Source organism: Solanum stenotomum, chromosome 11, assembly GCF_019186545.1.
Source record: "Solanum stenotomum isolate F172 chromosome 11, ASM1918654v1, whole genome shotgun sequence".
NCBI lineage: Eukaryota > Viridiplantae > Streptophyta > Magnoliopsida > Solanales > Solanaceae > Solanum > Solanum stenotomum.
The window spans coordinates 36,876,090-36,896,492 of NC_064292.1; the positions used below are offsets into that span (position 1 = coordinate 36,876,090).

At 34.6% G+C, this 20,403-nt stretch overlaps 2 protein-coding genes across 2 annotated transcripts; both read right to left on the reverse strand.

Moving 5' to 3' along the window:
* Nucleotides 1-6,959: 6,959 nt before the first annotated feature.
* LOC125844838 (defensin-like protein) lies at nt 6,960-7,913 on the reverse strand. Its single transcript, XM_049524187.1, has 2 exons — nt 7,790-7,913; nt 6,960-7,401 (listed from the first exon to the last, which is right to left on the reverse strand). Exons 1-2 carry the CDS (start codon nt 7,842-7,844, stop codon nt 7,148-7,150), a joined length of 309 nt encoding a protein of 102 aa, XP_049380144.1. The 5' UTR covers nt 7,845-7,913; the 3' UTR covers nt 6,960-7,147.
* Nucleotides 7,914-16,279: 8,366 nt separating this feature from the next.
* On the reverse strand, nt 16,280-18,050 carry LOC125845492 (uncharacterized). Its single transcript, XM_049525005.1, has 2 exons — nt 17,849-18,050; nt 16,280-16,769 (listed from the first exon to the last, which is right to left on the reverse strand). Exons 1-2 carry the CDS (start codon nt 17,925-17,927, stop codon nt 16,534-16,536), a joined length of 315 nt encoding a protein of 104 aa, XP_049380962.1. The 5' UTR covers nt 17,928-18,050; the 3' UTR covers nt 16,280-16,533.
* Nucleotides 18,051-20,403: the final 2,353 nt, after the last annotated feature.

Sequence of the window (20,403 nt, forward strand, 5' to 3'; positions counted from 1 at the left end):
TGAATATGATGTGCCTAGTCTATGGTGGCTTCCTAGGAACACTTGGTAGGAGTAGTATTATGAGATGCTACTTGCACATTGCACTAGTGTGACTTGGGGGTTGCCTTAGGTGATGGTGCCTATGTGAAGACTATGTCTTATGGTGTGCTTATGACTCTATGAATATATGTGGTTAGATTGATGAAGGTTATATGTAAGTTCACCCTTGGTAACATTAAGGCAATACATTGCACCAAGTATTCCCTAAGGGTTGCTTGAGGAAAGGAGTTAAGATAAAGAGGAAGGTAATGTATTGTATGCATTGAACGTGCCTAAAATGTTATAAGTAGCTCTATGTGCTATTATGAATGGTTTCCGTGTGTATGATGATGTATGTGGTTTATATTGTGCCTATGTACTAAATGTTCTTGAAGTTTCTCTAAAAAGGCATGATGCATAGTTTCCAACTAAATGTCCTTTTAAAAGCATGTTTTGCATGATTATCATACTTAGTGCATTCTTGTACTAACACCATTCTTCTTCATCTTTTACACCAAGTATAGGTGGTGGTGGCTAAAGGGCCTTTCCTAGAAGTGATGAGTTTGGCTTACTATTCTCAAGTTCGGGTGTGTCCTTAAAGATTCAAGGACCTTTATGTTAAAGAGTTTCCTTAAGTTCTATGTACTAGATAGTTTCTTTTGTATTGTAAGGATTGTGTCCCTCTTGTGTTGTAGTCATGTTTTAAGATGGCTACCTTGAGACGTAGTACTCCAATTTTTGTATTAAAGGTTTAATGAGGTGACTTTTATGTCTTGTGTTATATTATGAAAAAGTTTTAAATTTTTCGCTATTTTTCTATGATAAATGCTATGACGAATGCTAAAGGCTTGTATAAGACCTCCGAGAGGTCGAATGGGCCGGTAACGACTAGGGGGTGCTCTCGGGTCATTAGAATAAATGTAACACCTTGGAAATTGAAAAGTTGGATTGAAAAAGAAGAGTCCAGTTTTGGCACTGAGGCAATGATCTACGAGTCCTATCTATGGACAACAAGAAGTTCTACGGACCGTAGAAGGGCAATTGTAGGACTTGAGTTAAGTTTTGCAATTTTCAATTCCCAGTAAGTTGACGTATGAGTGAACAGGACGGGTCGTAGTTTGTTCTATGGGTTGTAGATGGGTTCCATAGAAGGATTCAGACTTAATAAAATTTGGGGTTTGAACTTGGGTTCTACGAGTTGGATCTATGAGCTGTAGAAATGTTGACGGGCTGTAGGGAGGTCTCCTGGAAGTTGACTAGATTTTAGGCCCCTGTAAGTGACTCTACGATTGACCAGTACGGGCCATAGAAAGTCTTACAAACTGTAGGTCACTCCGACAATTATTTTTAAGGGTATTTGGGTCTTTTCCTATGCATTTAATGCCTATACTATGTCGTTTTGATCCTAATTCTAAGACCTATAACTACCATTCAATTTCTAAAACTACCCTAAATCCTCTCAAATCCCCAATTCTCATCCAACTTGATCCTATCAAATCTCTAGGCTTCNTTGGCACTGAGGCAATGATCTACGAGTCCTATCTATGGACAACAGGAAGTTCTACGGACTATAGAAGGGCAATTGTAGGACTTGAGTTGAGTTTTGCAATTTTCAATTCCCAGTAAGTTGACATACGAGTGAACAGGATGGGTCGTAGTTTGTCCTATGGGTTGTAGATGGGTTCCGTAGAAGGGTTATAGACTTAGTAAAATTTGGGGTTTGAACTTGGGTTCTACGAGTTGGATATATGAGCTGTAGAAATGTTGACGGGCTGTAGGGAGGTCTCCTTGAAGTTGACTAGATTTTAGGCCCCAGTAAGTGACTCTACAGTTGACCAGTACCGGCCATAGAAAGTCTTACAAACTGTAGGTCACTCCGACAATTATTTTTAAGGGTATTTGGGTCTTTTCCTATGCATTTAATGCCTATACTATGTCGTTTTGATCCTAATTCTAAGACCTATAACTACCATTCAATTTCTAAAACTACCCTAAATCCTCTCAAATCCCCAATTCTCATCCAACTTGATCCTATCAAATCTCTAGGCTTCAAGTCTCCCCTTCTCTCTTGTATTGTCAGGCTTTGATTATCAAGGTATGTGGAAATTCACCAATATATTTCATTCATCCATTGAGTCCCAAAAGAATCTCAAGTTTCCAATTCAATTTCACCTAATTTGATTAGGGTTTCATGCAATCTTCATGGGTCTTGTTTGATCATGTTAAAATTATCCAATTTCAATCTTCTTATACATGTTTTGATTAAACCACATGATTTTCAATGGATTTCATATAGACCCATGCTTTTTCTTGAGTATGATGATGAATTTATGAAGAAAGCTTATGAATTTGTGAAGTATGAAGGTCATGCATGTTTTATGAGAATGATGTTTATGAACTAAGAATGCTTATGGGAAGGGTATCTATGAATAGTGAAAGGAGTTTTCACATATTATGAAATTATGGTTGTGAAATGTTTTCTCACACATGTATGAATCATGATTTTAAGGAGCTACTCTATGATGACTTGTGATTGTTTGGTAGTTCATTATGCCTAATTTCCAAGTATGATAATATGAATATGATTATTGTCTATTCTATTGGGATTTTACTTAGCACCGAGATGACCTTAAGATGGAGGCTCTCCCGTTAGTAGAGGTCGGTCTCTAGAAACAATCCCTTTGTCTCAAACGTCCTCCCCCCGTAGGATTGTCTTAAATGACTTAGCTAGTGGATCCACAAATAACATATAAATGAATGTTAACTACCTTGGCAAGTAGAACCCCCTTTTCGATGTGAGGTTACATCAAATTATATGTTATAGCTCGCATGGTTTTAGTGTCGGTTAACGGTAAATATCCCACAAAACGAATTATGTTGCCCTCAAAGGTTTTATGAAAACTTTCATTATGTTTTAAGAATGCATTGACCTCATTTATGATTTACGATTTTTTAAAGATTTTTACTCATGGTTTAGCTCAGTCATGCATATTATGTTTAAATTCTCATATGATCATGTTTGTCTTTTTATGCATTTCCCCATACTTAGTACATTCCATGTACTAATGCATACTTAGGCCTATATTGTTTAAAATATAGAGTCCGGCGTTTCTCCTTCCGCTCGTGGATAGCTCAAATTGTTACTCCATTGCTTTGGATAGGTGAGTCCTCATACTCCAAGACAAGGCCATGAAGACCATTTTATTTCTTTTATTTTTTTATTTGAGACTTTGTATGTGGTGTATGATTTCGTCTCAATCATTCTTATGTTGGTTTAGATTGGTTAATCAAGACAAAATTTAGTATTCCGCACTTTCGTTAAGACCTCTTTTATGATATGACACTTTCTACTTAAATGTTCCCTTTTGTATATTCTATTGTGTAGAATGTATGTCAAGTGACTTGTGTAGGGCCTCTTGGGTTCCTATACACCATGTCATGTTTAGAGTGGGTCATGAGAAACTTGGTATTCAGAGCACAAGGTTTAGAAAAGGTTCTAGGATATCTAATAAGTCGCATCTAGTAGAGTCTTGCTGATAAGTGTAAAGTGCGCCACATTTCGTAATAGGAGGCTACAATACATTTAGAAAACCTCACTTTTTTCACTACTCTAAATTCATGCCATATAGCTCATCTCTATAAAGGTCATTCTCTTATATCGTATCCAATGCTTTTCAGGATATGGCTCCCCAAAGAGCTTATGTGAGAAGAAATGCGGGTAAGAAGGTGGAGCCCAAGGTTTGTCAAGTTACAATTGATCCTTTGTTGAACAAGTGACTCATGCCAAGTCCTGAGCCACCTTACATGTGTTGGATCAAGCTAATAGAGAAACCATGCTCTCGTGAACCCAAATGTAGGTACAGTAGAAACACTGATAATGGACTTCACTAGGATGAATCCTCTGAAATTTCATGGGTAGAAAGTTGATGAGGATCCTCAAGAGTTCATTGATGAGGTTTATAAGATAGTGAAGATTACAGGAGTGTCCACGGTGGAAAAGGAGGAATTGCCTGCTTATCAACTTAAGGAAGAAAGGGTTATTGATGTAGGTCCTCTTGATTGAGAGAAATATAAAGGGGCATTTCTTGATCGTTTCTTTCTCTTTAAGATGAGGAAAGCAAAGGTGCTTGAGTTTTTCAACCTTCGTCAAGGAAATATGAGTATGAAGGAATATGCTTTGAAGTTCACTCAATTGGATAAGTATGCTCCGACTATGATTGTCAACTCTAGGGCAAGAATGAGTAAGTTTTTGTCGGATGTGTCCAAAATAGTGGTAAAAGATTTCTGCAAGCACTGCCATGTTGATTAAGGAGAAGGATATCTCCTATTTGATGACACACACCCAACAAATCAAAGAGGAAAAGTTAAATGAGAAGTCTAGGGATTGAAATAGGGCAAGGATTGATAATGCTAATGATGGTAACTTTTCTTATTCTAGGTCTGGTGGAAACGTTGTCCTCAATTCAGGCAATTTTTTTCCGATCAAGGTTCTTCTGATATTCCAGATCATAAGTTTATTAAAGGATAGGGTGTCTAAACCCAAGCCTCAAGGAAGTGGTGGTTATGGATCTTCTACTCCGACTTGCCAACACTATGGAAAGAGTCGCTCAGGAAAGTGCTTAGCTGGTATGGATGATTACTTTAGCTGTGGAAAGAGTGGTCACAAGATGAGAGATTGTCCGACGCTTGATACAAAGGGAAGGGATGGTAGGCAAACTCAGCTTAGTGGTTCTGGTTCGAGTGCTGCTCGCCAAAATAGGTTCTATTCTGTTTAGACTCAACATGATCAAAAAGGGTTATTTGGATATTGTGATCGGTATGTTGAAAGTTTTTTTTTATGATGTGTATGCTATCATAAAACGAGTTGAAATCAATCTTGAATCTCCATTTTTCTTAAAGACTTGAGTTCTTGAAAAATCTACAAAATTTAAAATTTGAAATCAAGAATTTGATGTTTAAACTCATAAGGAACTAATGGGTAAAGAAGATTTAGAGTAAAAATACTTACTCAAATGTTGAATCATGAAAGAACAATTTGAAATTGCCACACAAGAGTTTTCAAAGCTAAAAAAGGTAAAATAGGGATGAAACCCTGACTTTGAAAAACAAATCTACCTAGATCAACATTTGTAATGATCTTGAAGGTCATTTTAATTTTTTTTAAAAAATTATCATTTTACCTCTCCGGATGGTTACTCCGAGTCATATTTGATCAGTTTATGAAGTCAATTTTGATATTTGATTGAACAGTTGTGAGTTTTGAAAGTTTTAGATCAGTTTTAGAGAGTTAAAGTTGTAGAAATTGATTTTTAGATAACAAATGAAGCTACGAGTGTCAAAATGTAATTTCATCAGTTCCATCAACTCAGGAATGCTTGGTCTAGGAGTTTTGTCATTTTTAGTCTTGGGGTCTTTTTTGTGGGATTGAGTCATTTAGTTGGAAATTTAAGTGAAATTAGGCAAAGAATTAACTTTTGTCAATAATTCGGAGTTTGAATACTTGGATTCGAATTCCAACGATTCCGTTAGATTCGGGAGAAGAGCCTATACATAGGTGAGGTTTTGGTTGAATTTTATGAGATTCCGAAGGCAATTTGATCTTTTTAGGTGAAAATTAGTTTATTGCGACTTTCTCGGATTTTGGGTCAATGAGACCTCATATTCGTGTTTTGATGATTCCATTGAGTCCAAAACTTCAAATTTAGTAGAGTAACATACCTGATTTGTGTGTTCGGGATTTTTAACGAATCCTGAGGGTCCTTCCCGTGCTTTTGGTTGAGTCTTAGTGTTGTTGTGTGATGATGTCTGGTGCTCATTAATTTGTTCATCGCGATCGCGGACTCACTCTCGTGATTGCATAAGATTATTTTTTGTGTGTCGTGATCATGTGGAGTCTGTCGCGATCACATAGACTTTGTGTTCTCATCATTGCGATTGTGTGGCCCTGTGTCACGATTGCAATGTTCAATTTAAATGAGTTGACCACTATACTCATTGCGATCGCATGGCCTTGGAGTCGAGATCGCGATGAGTAGTTTTTACCTGAACAATGTCCTTTTCCAAAAGTCAGGGTTTCATCCTATCTCACCATTTTTTAATTTTGGGAGCTCGGTAGAGGCGATTCCAAAGGGTTTTTTTTTAGATAAATCATTTGGGTCAGTATTTATGACCCAAAATTTTCATTTTTCATTAGTCATTTGTGATTTTAAACATCAAATTCTTGGTTTTGAATTTCAAAATTTAAGGATTTTTCAAGACATTGAACTTTAAGAAAAATGGTAATTAAAGGTTGGTTTCAACTTGTTTTCTATGTGGTTTATTTTCACTATTGAGTTCCAAATATTTGGTCAAAATGTCTAAAGTTGGGCCAAGCTAAGAACACAACTTCAGTCATAAATTGTCATCTAACAGAAATTATTTGAGGGGCATATATGCTCTAGTTTTTGGACGGCATGGACACCAATGTTTCAAAAGTATGACGAAGGGTATTTGCATATCATTTACGATAGTTCGGGGTATATTTGTTCTTTTTCCCTTCATTTTATTTTTCTAATTTTTTGCATGACCATAAGATTAGATATAAATCCAGCCTCAAGAATTCATGATATTAAGTACTCCATCATCACCCAAAGTAAAGTAATCTTTGTTAGAGAGCTTTTTACTCTTTAATGTGGAACTTCTCGCACAAATTAAATATGAATTATATCCTAATCTGAGTGTCTAACACGGAGTATATATCAAATCATAAAAAAAAAGTTTAATAGTGACCTACTTTATACATATTACATCTGCGTTTGAAGGCTAGCTCCTGCTTCGGATTACTCTGTATTTCGATCAAAACTAGCTATCTTGGCTTGTTTCCGAAAACGAATCATAACAGAAAGTGATCAAATAAATGTATACATAATTCATACATAAAATTAAAGACCGTAGTCGACCAATTTTCATTAAAACATACATAAAGTTGATACAATATTCCAAAAGGATTAATGGCATGTCACAACTTATTTAATGTATCAAATGGCTATTAAAGGCCAATAACACAACATTAGAAACTACCCTTTTTATAAAAGGCAACACTTTATTAATGTTGTTTTTGACACTCAAATCCTTAATTAATCTCACTTAATTACTCCATCATAATCTCTTCTTCAAGCACAGCTTCACTTAGAGTTTTTGCTTCCCCACCCAAAGTTGTTTGAACTTCATTTGAATTTTTTTCAAATACACAAATCTTAGTGCATAGGCACTTTCTTTGGAGTTTGCTACAATGTCCACCTGTAAACTCCTCTGTGAGACAAGCCTTTCTACATGACGAATCGGTAAAACATAATCCTTTGAAGGTTTGGCTTGTTGATTTGCACATGTGCTGAGCTTGCACCTCTACAATCATTCACAAATAGTTACAAATGTTAGAATAAGAGAGACGTAATTAAAAGAAATGTAATTGAGTAGCTACACAAGAAGAAATAAAGTATTTCTTTTTAGTCATCCTAAAACGAATGACATATTTCTATATTTAGTAACAATTTAATTTTAAAATGTCACTTTACCCTTAATGAAGTAATGTCTAACCACAAAAATATTTATGACTTATTTTAGACTATAAGTTTCAAAAGTTTTTCTTACTTCTTAAATTTTGTGTCAAGTCAAACTATCTCATATAAATTGGAACAGAGAGTAGTTAGTATTTTGATAAAAAAAATAGAGTAAGTTTACACGTTATTTTATTTTATGAGGTTTAAGAGAAATAAAAATGATGAAGACAAACCAAAGAGCATCACTGCCAAGACCAGAAATGCCAGGAAGCAAATGGAACGAGCCATAGTCTCTTTTGATGAGTGAAAAAGATTGGAAATCTTTTTTTTTAAGTAATCAGAAAGAATGCAATTTAGAGTTGTGAATAAACAAGTAACACAATGGAGGTAATTTATAGGCAGTGAAATTATAAGTAAAACCAAAAAAGTTAAGATTGAATCAGCCAATAATATGTGAAGCAATGGTTGTTGGTAGGTCATAAATAAAATAAACATGTTCTTCATTCTTTTCAAAAAAAAATTCTTTTTTTAAAACATAATAAAATGGGGTAGGTTAGTAGAGAATTGAATTATCACCGATAAAGAAAAAATGCAATTTATATTTAGGACCTCTCTCCATGAATACTAATTTAATCATGTTTTAATGTGATTGTCAAATACTCCGTCCGAAAATTTTTTAAAAAAATAATGTTCCTCTTTTTTTTTTCTTTTTTTGTTTAGTTGGGGGTAGAGAAAGGAAAATGAGGTTTAAGGTGGGAATCGAATTCTCACCAATAAGGTCAAATTTCAGATAGTCAACTAAATGAGTTACTTCCTCCGTTCAACAATAATTGTTCACTATACTAAAAATAGTTGTCCAACAATACTTTTCCAAATTAGAATTCAAGAGATCATTTCTCCTTTGTGTTTATTTTACCTTGTTATTAAATATTATTTATCATCTAACACATTTCTCAAAACATTAAATTTAATAAAGTCGAGATAAAATAGTAATATTACCCCTATTTTTATTGTTTCTTTAAGGGGTGTGTCAAGTCAAAAAAAAAAAACATGTTCCTCATGGTCATGGTCATCAACTATATGAGTAATATCTACCTTTTCTCTCTCTTCCCATACTATCCTTTTGGCCATTTAATTATTTTTTAAATAAAACAAAAAGCTTTGAGTAATAAATTAATTTTGAGATGTCCGTTATTTTGGTTAATGACATCGATTATTTACCTTTACAATATAATTAATGTTTCTAATAAATGTGTAAAATATCTTAAGGAGGAGTTAACACTCACTCCCACCGGCCTCGAAAAATTTTATGGTGGGAGAGGCACAACTATGAACTGATATCTAAGGTAATTTTTTTAAATAAAAAAAATTAAAGGTTTAAATTGTCCAGTTGCTACATCTAAATGAATAAAAAGGGGTTGAAATGAAAAAAGTTATGCGTTGAATATGATGATGTGAATTGTCTTAATGTAACCCTTATTGATTGATTGGTTGATGAAATGTTTAAAAGCATGAATGTGGACTTGAATTGTGCAAATTATTGTCTCTTTTATGTGGTGTGATATTACTTGTGTGATTTAATCATTGAACACCGTGATGAGACATGTGATGAGTTATTATGCCGAGGTCTTTGCCGGCGAGTGTTATTATGTCGAGGTCTTTGCCGTCGAGTGTTATTATGCCAAGGTCTTTGTCGGCGAGTGTTGTTATGCCGAGGTCTTTTTTGGCGAGTGTTATCATGCCGAGGTTTTTGCCAACGAGTGTTATTATGCCAAGGTTTTTGTCGGTGAGTGTTATCATGCCGAGGTCTTTGCCGGCAAGTGTTATAGAGCCAATGGAAAAAGGTTTCGGCTAGTGATGATCATTGTGACTTGATACATTTGATGCTTATGCGTGACTTACTTGTAAATTGTAATTGATGTGTTTGTTCTGTGTGACTGAGCTACTTATTATTGAGATTGACTTATTTGACTTGTTCGATTGTTGATTTGTGAAGCTTGAACTGTGAATATTGGGCCTGTGAGTCGTGGATTGTACTAAGTTGGGCTGAATTCTAGGCAGGTTTTAGTTTGAGGAGGTTTGATTGGAGTGTAAGGGGTATTCGACTTCTAGTTAGTTGTTTTGTTTAGTAGGTTGTTTGCTGGGTATCGTGTTGTTGGTACTCACCCTTGCTTCTATGCTTGTGTAAATTCCGAGTCTGAACCCGTGTGATCTCTTTCTCTCTCTTTCTATTGATCTCGAGGCTCGTCAAGGACTTCAAGAGGTAGTTGTTTGTCATTTTGCAGGCCCTCTTTTTCCTTTCCTTACACTTTGTTCTATTTGAGAAACAAAGCTTTAGACTTGTATTTATTTCTTAATTCCGCACTTATGTATTTAGAGGCTTGTACACGTGAAGACCAAATTTTGGAGGTTTTAGTAGAAGAATAAGTTTTTCCACTTTATCTCATTCTTGTCTTTACTGTTTTTCGTTTTTCTTTAGTTTTTATTGAGTTGAGGCCGACTTGTCTTGGTGGGAAAAGACAGGTTTCATCACGTGTATTTTGGATCATGACCCTCCTCTTCATGTTCATTAAAGCTCTTAAGATGGCCATATCTGTTTAAAGAGGTAATCTAGACTCACCTTTTAATCTTCTACATTCCTTAGAGATGGAAACACATGTAACCCTAAGAGCTTTAGAAAATCTTCCCTTGTTACTGATGACGGTATCACTAGTATCCTTTCCCTGAGGGGCAAGTAAAATCAATAGTTTCCTAAGTGGGGTCATCTCAAAGTCCAAGAATTTGAAGGTCGTTATGGCCGGATCCCAAAATTCAATTAACAAAGTGAGGAANTGTTGATTTGCACATGTGCTGAGCTTGCACCTCTACAATCATTCACAAATAGTTACAAATGTTAGAATAAGAGAGACGTAATTGAAAGAAATGTAATTGAGTAGCTGCACAAGAAGAAATAAAGTATTTATTTTTAGTCATCCTAAAACGAATGACATATTTTTATATTTAGTAACAATTTAATTTTAAAATGTCACTTTACCCTTGATGAAATAATGTCTAACCACAAAAATATTTATGACTTATTTTAGACTATAAGTTTCAAAAATTTTCTCATATAAATTGGAACAGAGAATGGTTAGTATTTTGATAAAAAAAAATAGAGTAAGTTTACACATTATTTTATTTTATGAGGTTTAAGAGAAATAAAATGATGAAGACAAACCAAAGAGCATCATTGCCAAGCCCAGAAATGCCATGAAGCAAATGGAACGAGCCATAGTCTCTTTTGATGAGTGAAAAAGATTGGAAATATTTTTTTTAAGTAATCTGAAAGAATGCAATTTAGAGTTGTGAATAAACAAGTAACACAATGGAGGTAATTTATAGGCAGTGAAATTATAAGTAAAACCAAAAAAGTTAAGATTGAATCAGCCAATAATATGTGAAGCAATGGTTGTTGGTAGGTCATAAATAAAATAAACATGTTCTTCATTCTTTTCAAAAAAAAATTCTTTTTTTAAAACATAATAAAATGGGGTAGGTTAGTAGAGAATTGAATTATCACCGATAAAGAAAAAATGCAATTTATATTTAGGACCTCTCTCCATGAATACTAATTTAATCATGTTTTAATGTGATTGTCAAATACTCCGTTCGAAAATTTTAAAAAAAATAATGTTCCTCTTTTTTTTTCTTTTTTTTTTTGTTTAGTTGGGAGTAGAGAAAGGAAAATGAGGTTTAAGGTGGGAATCGAATTCTCACCAAAAAGGTCAAATTTCAGATAGTCAACTAAATGAGTTACTTCCTCCGTCCAACAATAGTTGTTCACTATACTAAAATTAGTTGTCCAACAATACTTCTCCAAATTAGAATTCAAGATATAATTTCTCTTTTGTGTTTATTTTATCTTGTTATTAAATATTATTTATCATCTAACACATTTCTCAAAGCATTAAATTTAATAAAGTCGAGATAAAATAATAATATTACCCCTATTATTTATTATTTCTTTAAGGGGTGTGTCAAGTCAATAGTAGACAACTATTATTGAACAGAAAGAAAGAGTACTTGTAAGATTCCATAAAAAAAACATGTTCCTCATGGTCATGGTCATCAACTATATGAGTAATATCTACCTTTTCTCTCTCTTCCCATACTATCCTTTTGGCCATTTAATTATTTTTTAAATAAAACAAAAAGCTTTGAGTAATAAATTAATTTTGAGATGTCCGTTATTTTGGTTAATGACATCGATTATTTACCTTTACAATATAATTAATGTTTCTAATAAATGTGTAAAATATCTTAAGGAGGAGTTAACACTCACTCCCACCGGCCTCGAAAAATTTTATGGTGGGAGAGGCACAACTATGAACTGATATCTAAGGTAATTTTTTTAAATAAAAAAAATTAAAGGTTTAAATTGTCCAGTTGCTACATCTAAATGAATAAAAAGGGGTTGAAATGAAAAAAGTTATGCGTTGAATATGATGATGTGAATTGTCTTAATGTAACCCTTATTGATTGATTGGTTGATGAAATGTTTAAAAGCATGAATGTGGACTTGAATTGTGCAAATTATTGTCTCTTTTATGTGGTGTGATATTACTTGTGTGATTTAATCATTGAACACCGTGATGAGACATGTGATGAGTTATTATGCCGAGGTCTTTGCCGGCGAGTGTTATTATGTCGAGGTCTTTGCCGTCGAGTGTTATTATGCCAAGGTCTTTGTCGGCGAGTGTTGTTATGCCGAGGTCTTTTTTGGCGAGTGTTATCATGCCGAGGTTTTTGCCAACGAGTGTTATTATGCCAAGGTTTTTGTCGGTGAGTGTTATCATGCCGAGGTCTTTGCCGGCAAGTGTTATAGAGCCAATGGAAAAAGGTTTCGGCTAGTGATGATCATTGTGACTTGATACATTTGATGCTTATGCGTGACTTACTTGTAAATTGTAATTGATGTGTTTGTTCTGTGTGACTGAGCTACTTATTATTGAGATTGACTTATTTGACTTGTTCGATTGTTGATTTGTGAAGCTTGAACTGTGAATATTGGGCCTGTGAGTCGTGGATTGTACTAAGTTGGGCTGAATTCTAGGCAGGTTTTAGTTTGAGGAGGTTTGATTGGAGTGTAAGGGGTATTCGACTTCTAGTTAGTTGTTTTGTTTAGTAGGTTGTTTGCTGGGTATCGTGTTGTTGGTACTCACCCTTGCTTCTATGCTTGTGTAAATTCCGAGTCTGAACCCGTGTGATCTCTTTCTCTCTCTTTCTATTGATCTCGAGGCTCGTCAAGGACTTCAAGAGGTAGTTGTTTGTCATTTTGCAGGCCCTCTTTTTCCTTTCCTTACACTTTGTTCTATTTGAGAAACAAAGCTTTAGACTTGTATTTATTTCTTAATTCCGCACTTATGTATTTAGAGGCTTGTACACGTGAAGACCAAATTTTGGAGGTTTTAGTAGAAGAATAAGTTTTTCCACTTTATCTCATTCTTGTCTTTACTGTTTTTCGTTTTTCTTTAGTTTTTATTGAGTTGAGGCCGACTTGTCTTGGTGGGAAAAGACAGGTTTCATCACGTGTATTTTGGATCATGACCCTCCTCTTCATGTTCATTAAAGCTCTTAAGATGGCCATATCTGTTTAAAGAGGTAATCTAGACTCACCTTTTAATCTTCTACATTCCTTAGAGATGGAAACACATGTAACCCTAAGAGCTTTAGAAAATCTTCCCTTGTTACTGATGACGGTATCACTAGCATCCTTTCCCTGAGGGGCAAGTAAAATCAATAGTTTCCTAAGTGGGGTCATCTCAAAGTCCAAGAATTTGAAGGTCATTATGGCCGGATCCCAAAATTAAATTAACAAAGTGAGGAGTGTCTAATTAGCTTGGATCCTCATAAGTGATGGCAAAAATTTCAAATGTGTTCTAACCTTAGCCCCATGTGCTGTTCGAATGTTTCGCCACCAATTCTATGGGTTGTGTGGGGCTGAAACAACCATTTGAATATTTGATAGGTTTTGATTGATGTTCATCTGAATATGATAAGTTTATTTACTCCTTACCGGTATGCGATTTAATTTGGATCATTCACACCAATTTTCACATAAAAATGTGTCGACAGGTGTGTAATCTTTGACAAAAGGGTTGTTTCCTAATTGTGAAAATGATGCTTTTGACTGTCTCGCCTAAGTTGTATGCGACATGACCTATTTTCAGAGTAGAAATGTTTCCTAGATGTTAAGAGTAAGACTGAATATTTGCGAGAAGGCACACTAATCTAATTGCGTCAACTCTTAAACTAAGGAATCCAAAAGAAGGTTCGAATTAAGTGTACGACCAAAGACTCGATTGAAAGTGCAAATTGACATTATAGGAAAAGCGGCAACAAGTAGTGTTTTCAAACCAATAAGGAATGCAAGTTTGGATTTGGGTTGCATCCTTTCAAACAAAGGAGTATATTTCTAATAAACATAACTAAAGCAACAAATGAACTGAAATAAACAAATAATCTCAAATATCATTTAAACTAAATCTTCTAAGGTTAAACTTAAATTAAAAGAATAGTACCTGATTTTTTTTAAAAAAGAAAAAACTAAAATGTCCATGCTTCTTTTATCTTGTATTTAGTAAACAGCATCTAATTTTATCTATTGCTGCAGGGATCACTCTTGAAGACCCTCGCACTGAAGATCTTAGCTAACAAGTCATGGGATTTGTATTCTCTAGGATTCTGGTTTGTATGATCAGTTTTTCATATCTCAAACAGATAAATGAAGTTAAATAGTGTTTCTATTGAAATTATTACCTACTTAGAGAACATACAAGAATATGATTAAAGCTACTCAATAAATGTACTTGTCGATGGCTTTGCGGACATACCGTTCAGAAAAGAAATAACAAGGTGAAGGTAAGTTTGGCCAAGTGCTGGCTGTTTGACACAGTTCCTCAAAAGTTTCTCTCTTTGTGGTCTTATTGTATTTTTATTNCTTGGTGAAGCTATGCGAGAAAGAGAAGTCAGAGTACGCACTAGTCACTATGCAGTAACTCTCCGTCATTCTCTCTTCTCCCCCTTCCCCCCTTACCATTCTATATCTTACAGCAGTAAAAGGACAGATCTCTATCCTCCATCGTTATCCAAATAAGGCATCACAACCAGGTCATCTCTTTCAGAGCCAAAACAAGGAGGAAACCTTTTGATGTATAGATACATTGTATAGGCAGGGGATAAATATAGATCGATTGCTTCGTCTTCCTGTGAAGGTCAGACCCGTAGTCCCTCTCCTCCATGTATTTTCCTACTGGTTACTAATATACAGGCAGGGTCAAAGCCTCAACCTCTCATCACAATGGTGGAATTGATATTTTTTGAAAAGAACTTACAGCTCACACGGATCCCTTGGGTACAAACAATAACAGGAAGTAATTGAGATGCCATGTATGATATCACTTATTAATGGAGAATGCACCAATTCCAAAATGGAGTTTCAATGAGGCTTCCTACTGCTTTGTACAAATGACTATCAGTTCTATCGAAAATAATATATCAATATATATCTATCTCCACGGGATAGTGGTAAAGTTTGCTTCCACTTGTGGGATTTCACTGAGTATGTTGTTGTTTGTTGTATACTATGATCGTGTGTGAAAAGGTCGGAATAAAACTTGCTGCCCAAGAAATGCACTACCTACGATACATTTGGGGTGAATATTTCTCATCACACAGACAACATTCTTAACTTGACAGCAATCTAAAGAAATGAATCAAGAGTAATTGGTAAAGTTGTTATGAAAACTGTAATTACCAAAATGACACTCACCTTTCAATTACCATGTGAACCTTTGGATTTGGTTGACCTTCCAGCTTCTAAAATCCAAATATTTAAACCAATCATAGCAGGGAAAAACCAACGAGATAAAGAAATAAGAAACTCTCTGCTGCAGTACGCAGCTCAGACCCCAGAACTGGTAAGAAACTATTCTAGTTGATAACTGGATCCTACTTGGACCAACCATATGCTAACACCAGACCACCAGACTAGCTTCTTCCAAATACATGTTTTATTCTAATCCTATTTACTCTCTAATTCATTCAAGTAAAACAATCTTAGAGCTTCACCTTGAGGAAATAAAAGACGCAGTAACAGAAAATCACTTTCATTAATATAACATGAAAGTATGAATAGAAGTAGGATGTATAGGTTGAATCAAAAGTCATTATAAAATGAGTAGTGGCTCACATAGTTGAAATGTCATGCTACTAGCTACTGAATCAGTAACATATAGCTTAATGACACTTTTAACAGCGAATCCTCCCAGTAAATGCACCAACAAGGAAATAGAATCAACCACAAATACCAGGCCAATGAAAGGAGATCAAGAAGGCACCTGGACAAAAGCTAAATTTGATATTGGCACATGTCTTCCTTCAAACACCCACCCCAAATACCTTAAGATCTCGACCTCAAAGATTTACGGCTGAAAAATGAAGAGATACCTGGCTCTACAGAAGTTGTAACATTTATAGTACTAGGATTAGAGCCAGGTGCTCACATGTTGGCAAAACAAAGATATGCCATGTCCTCTTAACACTGACATATAAGCCAGAGTAATATGTGGACACCATATTGATCTTAAGTACCGAGGAGATGAAGATAATATATGCACACGGGATTCATTGATCCCATCAGAACATAGTACCCATCAAGACTGACCAAGGAACAGAGGCAATCATTTACACTCCTTGGAAGTTTCATGTAACCATTGCAGATTATAGGCGTTTTTAGCATTGTATGAATGTCAATTAAGAAATACCTTACAAGCTAAAACAAGAATATAATCTACAAATAATCTTCAACTATACACAATGCAAAGACTAATTATTGTTGTGATACAAACTAAAAAGAAACAACCCCAATTTGCTGTAAAATGACAGTGGTCGCACCTCTTCTAGAACGCACTGTGTTATAGATGGAGAAAATGTAATCTCAATCCCGAATCCCAAGCTCAACCTCAAGATCGTCATCTTCTTCAAAGAGCTTTAGGAGACGAGCTTGCTGCTCTTCCCTTTTCTTCTTCTGCCATATCTTGAAAAGGACATAACAAAATCCAACAGAAGCTAAAATTCCAAGGCACACTATCACTAGTCTCACTCCGGTGGAAATTCTGGATGAATGATTTTTCCCTTTACTTTCATTTGATGTTGATGAGGTATCTGCCAAACCTTTATAAACACCATGAAGGATGACTCAGCATGTTAACCATAAATAGAGATCAGATTATAATTTCTCATTAGGGATGGCAACGGGGTGAAGGGGCGGGTACAGTCAAACCCACAAAATTCTCAACCCCCCCACCCTGCATAGCGTTTTTTTATTTTTAACCGACTCCGTCCCGCCCGCATAAACCCACCCTGCCCCACTTGAAGTTATTACCACCTCATCTATGTCCTTAGGTCCAGGACTAATTTATTATTTGCAGTGGATTAATCCCAATTTCCTACTTAGATTAGAAAGATGAATAAACTAATATCAAAGAATAGCAAATTGTCAAAGTAGATTACTGCAACAATAGTTTCACCTAGAATTCTTACATGAAATTATCAAAGAATGACATTACTAGTGGCCTAGTCGGAGCAGATTGGGAAAATAAAACCAAATTGGAATTACAATTCGAGAAAAAAAGATTCGTAATTAAACTCTACATTAAAACAATTCTTCCAAGGTGGTGTATAAAATTAAGTTCATGATAAGAATTTGCACTAGAACACAAGAAAGGAGCATAATTTTAAAAAACTAAGGCTTTGACCCACCCCGCACACGCTTAGAGACTGACCCGCCTCGCTCCACATAGCCTTAAATCCGCCCCATGGCCATCCTATTTCTCATAGACATTTCAGATTTTAAGAATTGAGTTAAACCTCTATGAGCACAGACAACAAACAAGAATAACCCTAGTATGATTTATCAAATCAGAACAGAAAACACAGTCTTTCCTTCCTTGGAGGTCAAGATTGGTACTTTATAGAGTCCTCTTAGACGCACAAAACAATCATAGCAACAAATCAAAGTTTAATATTGAAAATAATAGCACTCCAATTGAATCTAAACTATAACGATTTAAAAAGCTTATGAGCTATACAACTCAGTTCTAACACAAAATTGAAACTTTCCTCTGTATAGATTTCACTTTTACAAAATTAAGCAACAAATCCAAGTGGGGTACAAGCGTTCGTGCAGATCTTTCTTTCTTTTTCTCCGAAAGAATGAAAATCAAGATTGGTAAGCAGAAAAGGGTACAAACCTGTAATCAAAAGTAAGAAAAGAGTCAACAACAAGGATGATTGAAGAGGCCCCCAATTAGGGGTTTTGGGCATCTGCATCTCTAATTCTTGGGTTTCTTCTTCTTCTTCTTCTTCTTCTTCTGTGTTCGGACAAGGGGAAAATTTGTGCTTGAAGAGTTTGTTGTGTTGTCAACTTTCAACGGCTGCTACCTTAAAGTCTACTCCACCAAATCATAAATTCATCCCCAATTAGCTTTCTAAGACAAGTTTCCCTTTAAACTAAATAAATTCTGTTTTAACTGGAGTAAGTTTCAAAAGTACCTAAGATTTGAAATTTAATTAGGTTTTCTAGTTATAGTTTTGTTTAATTATGATTTGTAGTTACATGTTACAAGGAGAAAAGAGGCAATTGAGATTGAGAAGAGAGAGGAAGAGAAATACAATTGATTTATATATGTAAAAATTACAGAAATCTCACATTTTAGTTCACTTATTACCATTATCCCCTATTAGTTTTACAAATCTCCAAAATTCCTCATTTTTCTCTTAAGTCAAAAATCGCGGATACAAAATTTTCTACGCTAAAAAACAGAGTTTGTCCCTTCCCTCTTTCTCTCCTTAATCTTCTCCCCCATTATCTTGACAGTTGACTTCTCCAGTAATTTTCAAAATCAAGTCTCTCTCTGTCCATACTCTAGTTAATTTCGGTACTTCTCTTGAAATCCTCTTTTATTTGTTCTTCTAACTGTTGATGGATGATGCTAACACTAATCGGATATTTGACTACGAAGATATTGGTTGGGCGGAGAACAGATCCAAAAGGCTCCACGATCCATTGTTAATGACGAATGTAAAAAATGGGAAGAAAAAAAAGGATCGTGCTTCATCTTTGAAAACCCAGGTTCCTAAAACCCCAAAAAAAAGGGTCAAAAATTTGTTCCTGCAATTTCTCAACCTTCATTACCTGAGGTTAGGTTTTAGTTCTTCTTCTTTCAAATGTTGTAATGTTTTTTTGTTAGTTAATCAATTGATGATACAAAAATGAACAAATTCAGATCTCGTATTTAATGTATCATTATTCTCTGTAATCAATTCATACACTAACCCTAAGTAAGTCAAGTTATAATGTATTTTGTTTCAAGTATTATAACATGCATCTTTTAGTAGATCTCAGTCATTAATGTATCATCCAAGTTTCGTTTATGGGTCTGTATGTGTATCTGGTATTTGAAGTTTCATAGTAAATGTTGTATCAATTACATATACGATACATTATTTACATATAGTTAATAAGTTCATGATTAAAAAATTTAACAAAATACATCAGATTAGTGTATCATGTATAAAATGTTGGTCATTAATGTATCTTACTTAACAAGGTGTTATATTTTGTGTCATCTACTAACATGTTTGATTTAAGGGATTTGATTTTCCATTTTAATTTTCCATTAAAAGCGCAACAAAAAAATATGTAACCTTTAATTAATAATGTATCCGACCCTCTTTTTAATGTATCAGCGCTTATAATATTGTATCAGTTTTTTTTTATTTTAAGGAATTTCTATAATTATAAACTTTTAAGGGATAGATTGTAATTTTGCCTTAAAAGTATGTGATTTCTGTAATTTGCCCATATATTATATATTTGATCGATAATTGTATTACAAATATAATTGATTTATACAAAAAAAAAATTAGTTACTAGAAGGTAGAGAGAGACGCCTGAGATTGAGAAAGGAATGAGAGAAGTAAGTGAGATCTGGGAGAGATAGAAGCGAGAGGCGAGAGAGATACAATTGATTTGTATATTTGATCGGTAATTATATCACGAATACGATTGATACAATTGATTTGTATCAATAAATATAATTGTATCGAAGACTATTGTATTCAATTTGTTGATGCAAATCAATTGTATTAACAAACACAATTTTTATCGACAAATATAATTGTATCGTCATTGTAATTCGTAACTAATTGTATTTATATTCATATGTTGCCTTGCGTATTGTATTTATGTGTCACCATGTATGTTTGTGTTGTCATTTGTATTTGTATCATTGATTGTAATCGTTTATATTTATACCATTGAGTATTACCATTTGTACTTATATTGCAGGAGAGAGATGAAGAGGCAAGAGAGAGGGGACAGATAGAGGAGAGAGGTGTGCGACAGAAGGCAAAGAAAGATGAGAGAGACGAGTGAGAGTGTAGAGAGATGAGACATGAATTTGCTATAAAATCCTAACTATAACTATAAATCGTAATTTCTTTAAAATTATAATTGTGTATAGTAAATACATATCACATGTTTTATTTTTTATGTAGCTTTTCCTTTTAACTAAGAGGGGTAGACGAGCCGGGATGATCCAATCTCAGAACGATTTTGACCTCGGTTATCTTAGATCTACTCTTATGGAGGGATGGGTGGAATAGAATTTGTCGAGATATGGGATGGGATGGGCTTGATTTTTATCCCGATTATCTTGGTAATGGTCCAATCAAATCTGGTCAGCTTGCGAATTTTTCATTTTCTTAAAAAATATAAAAATTCTAGACATTTGTCACAATGCAA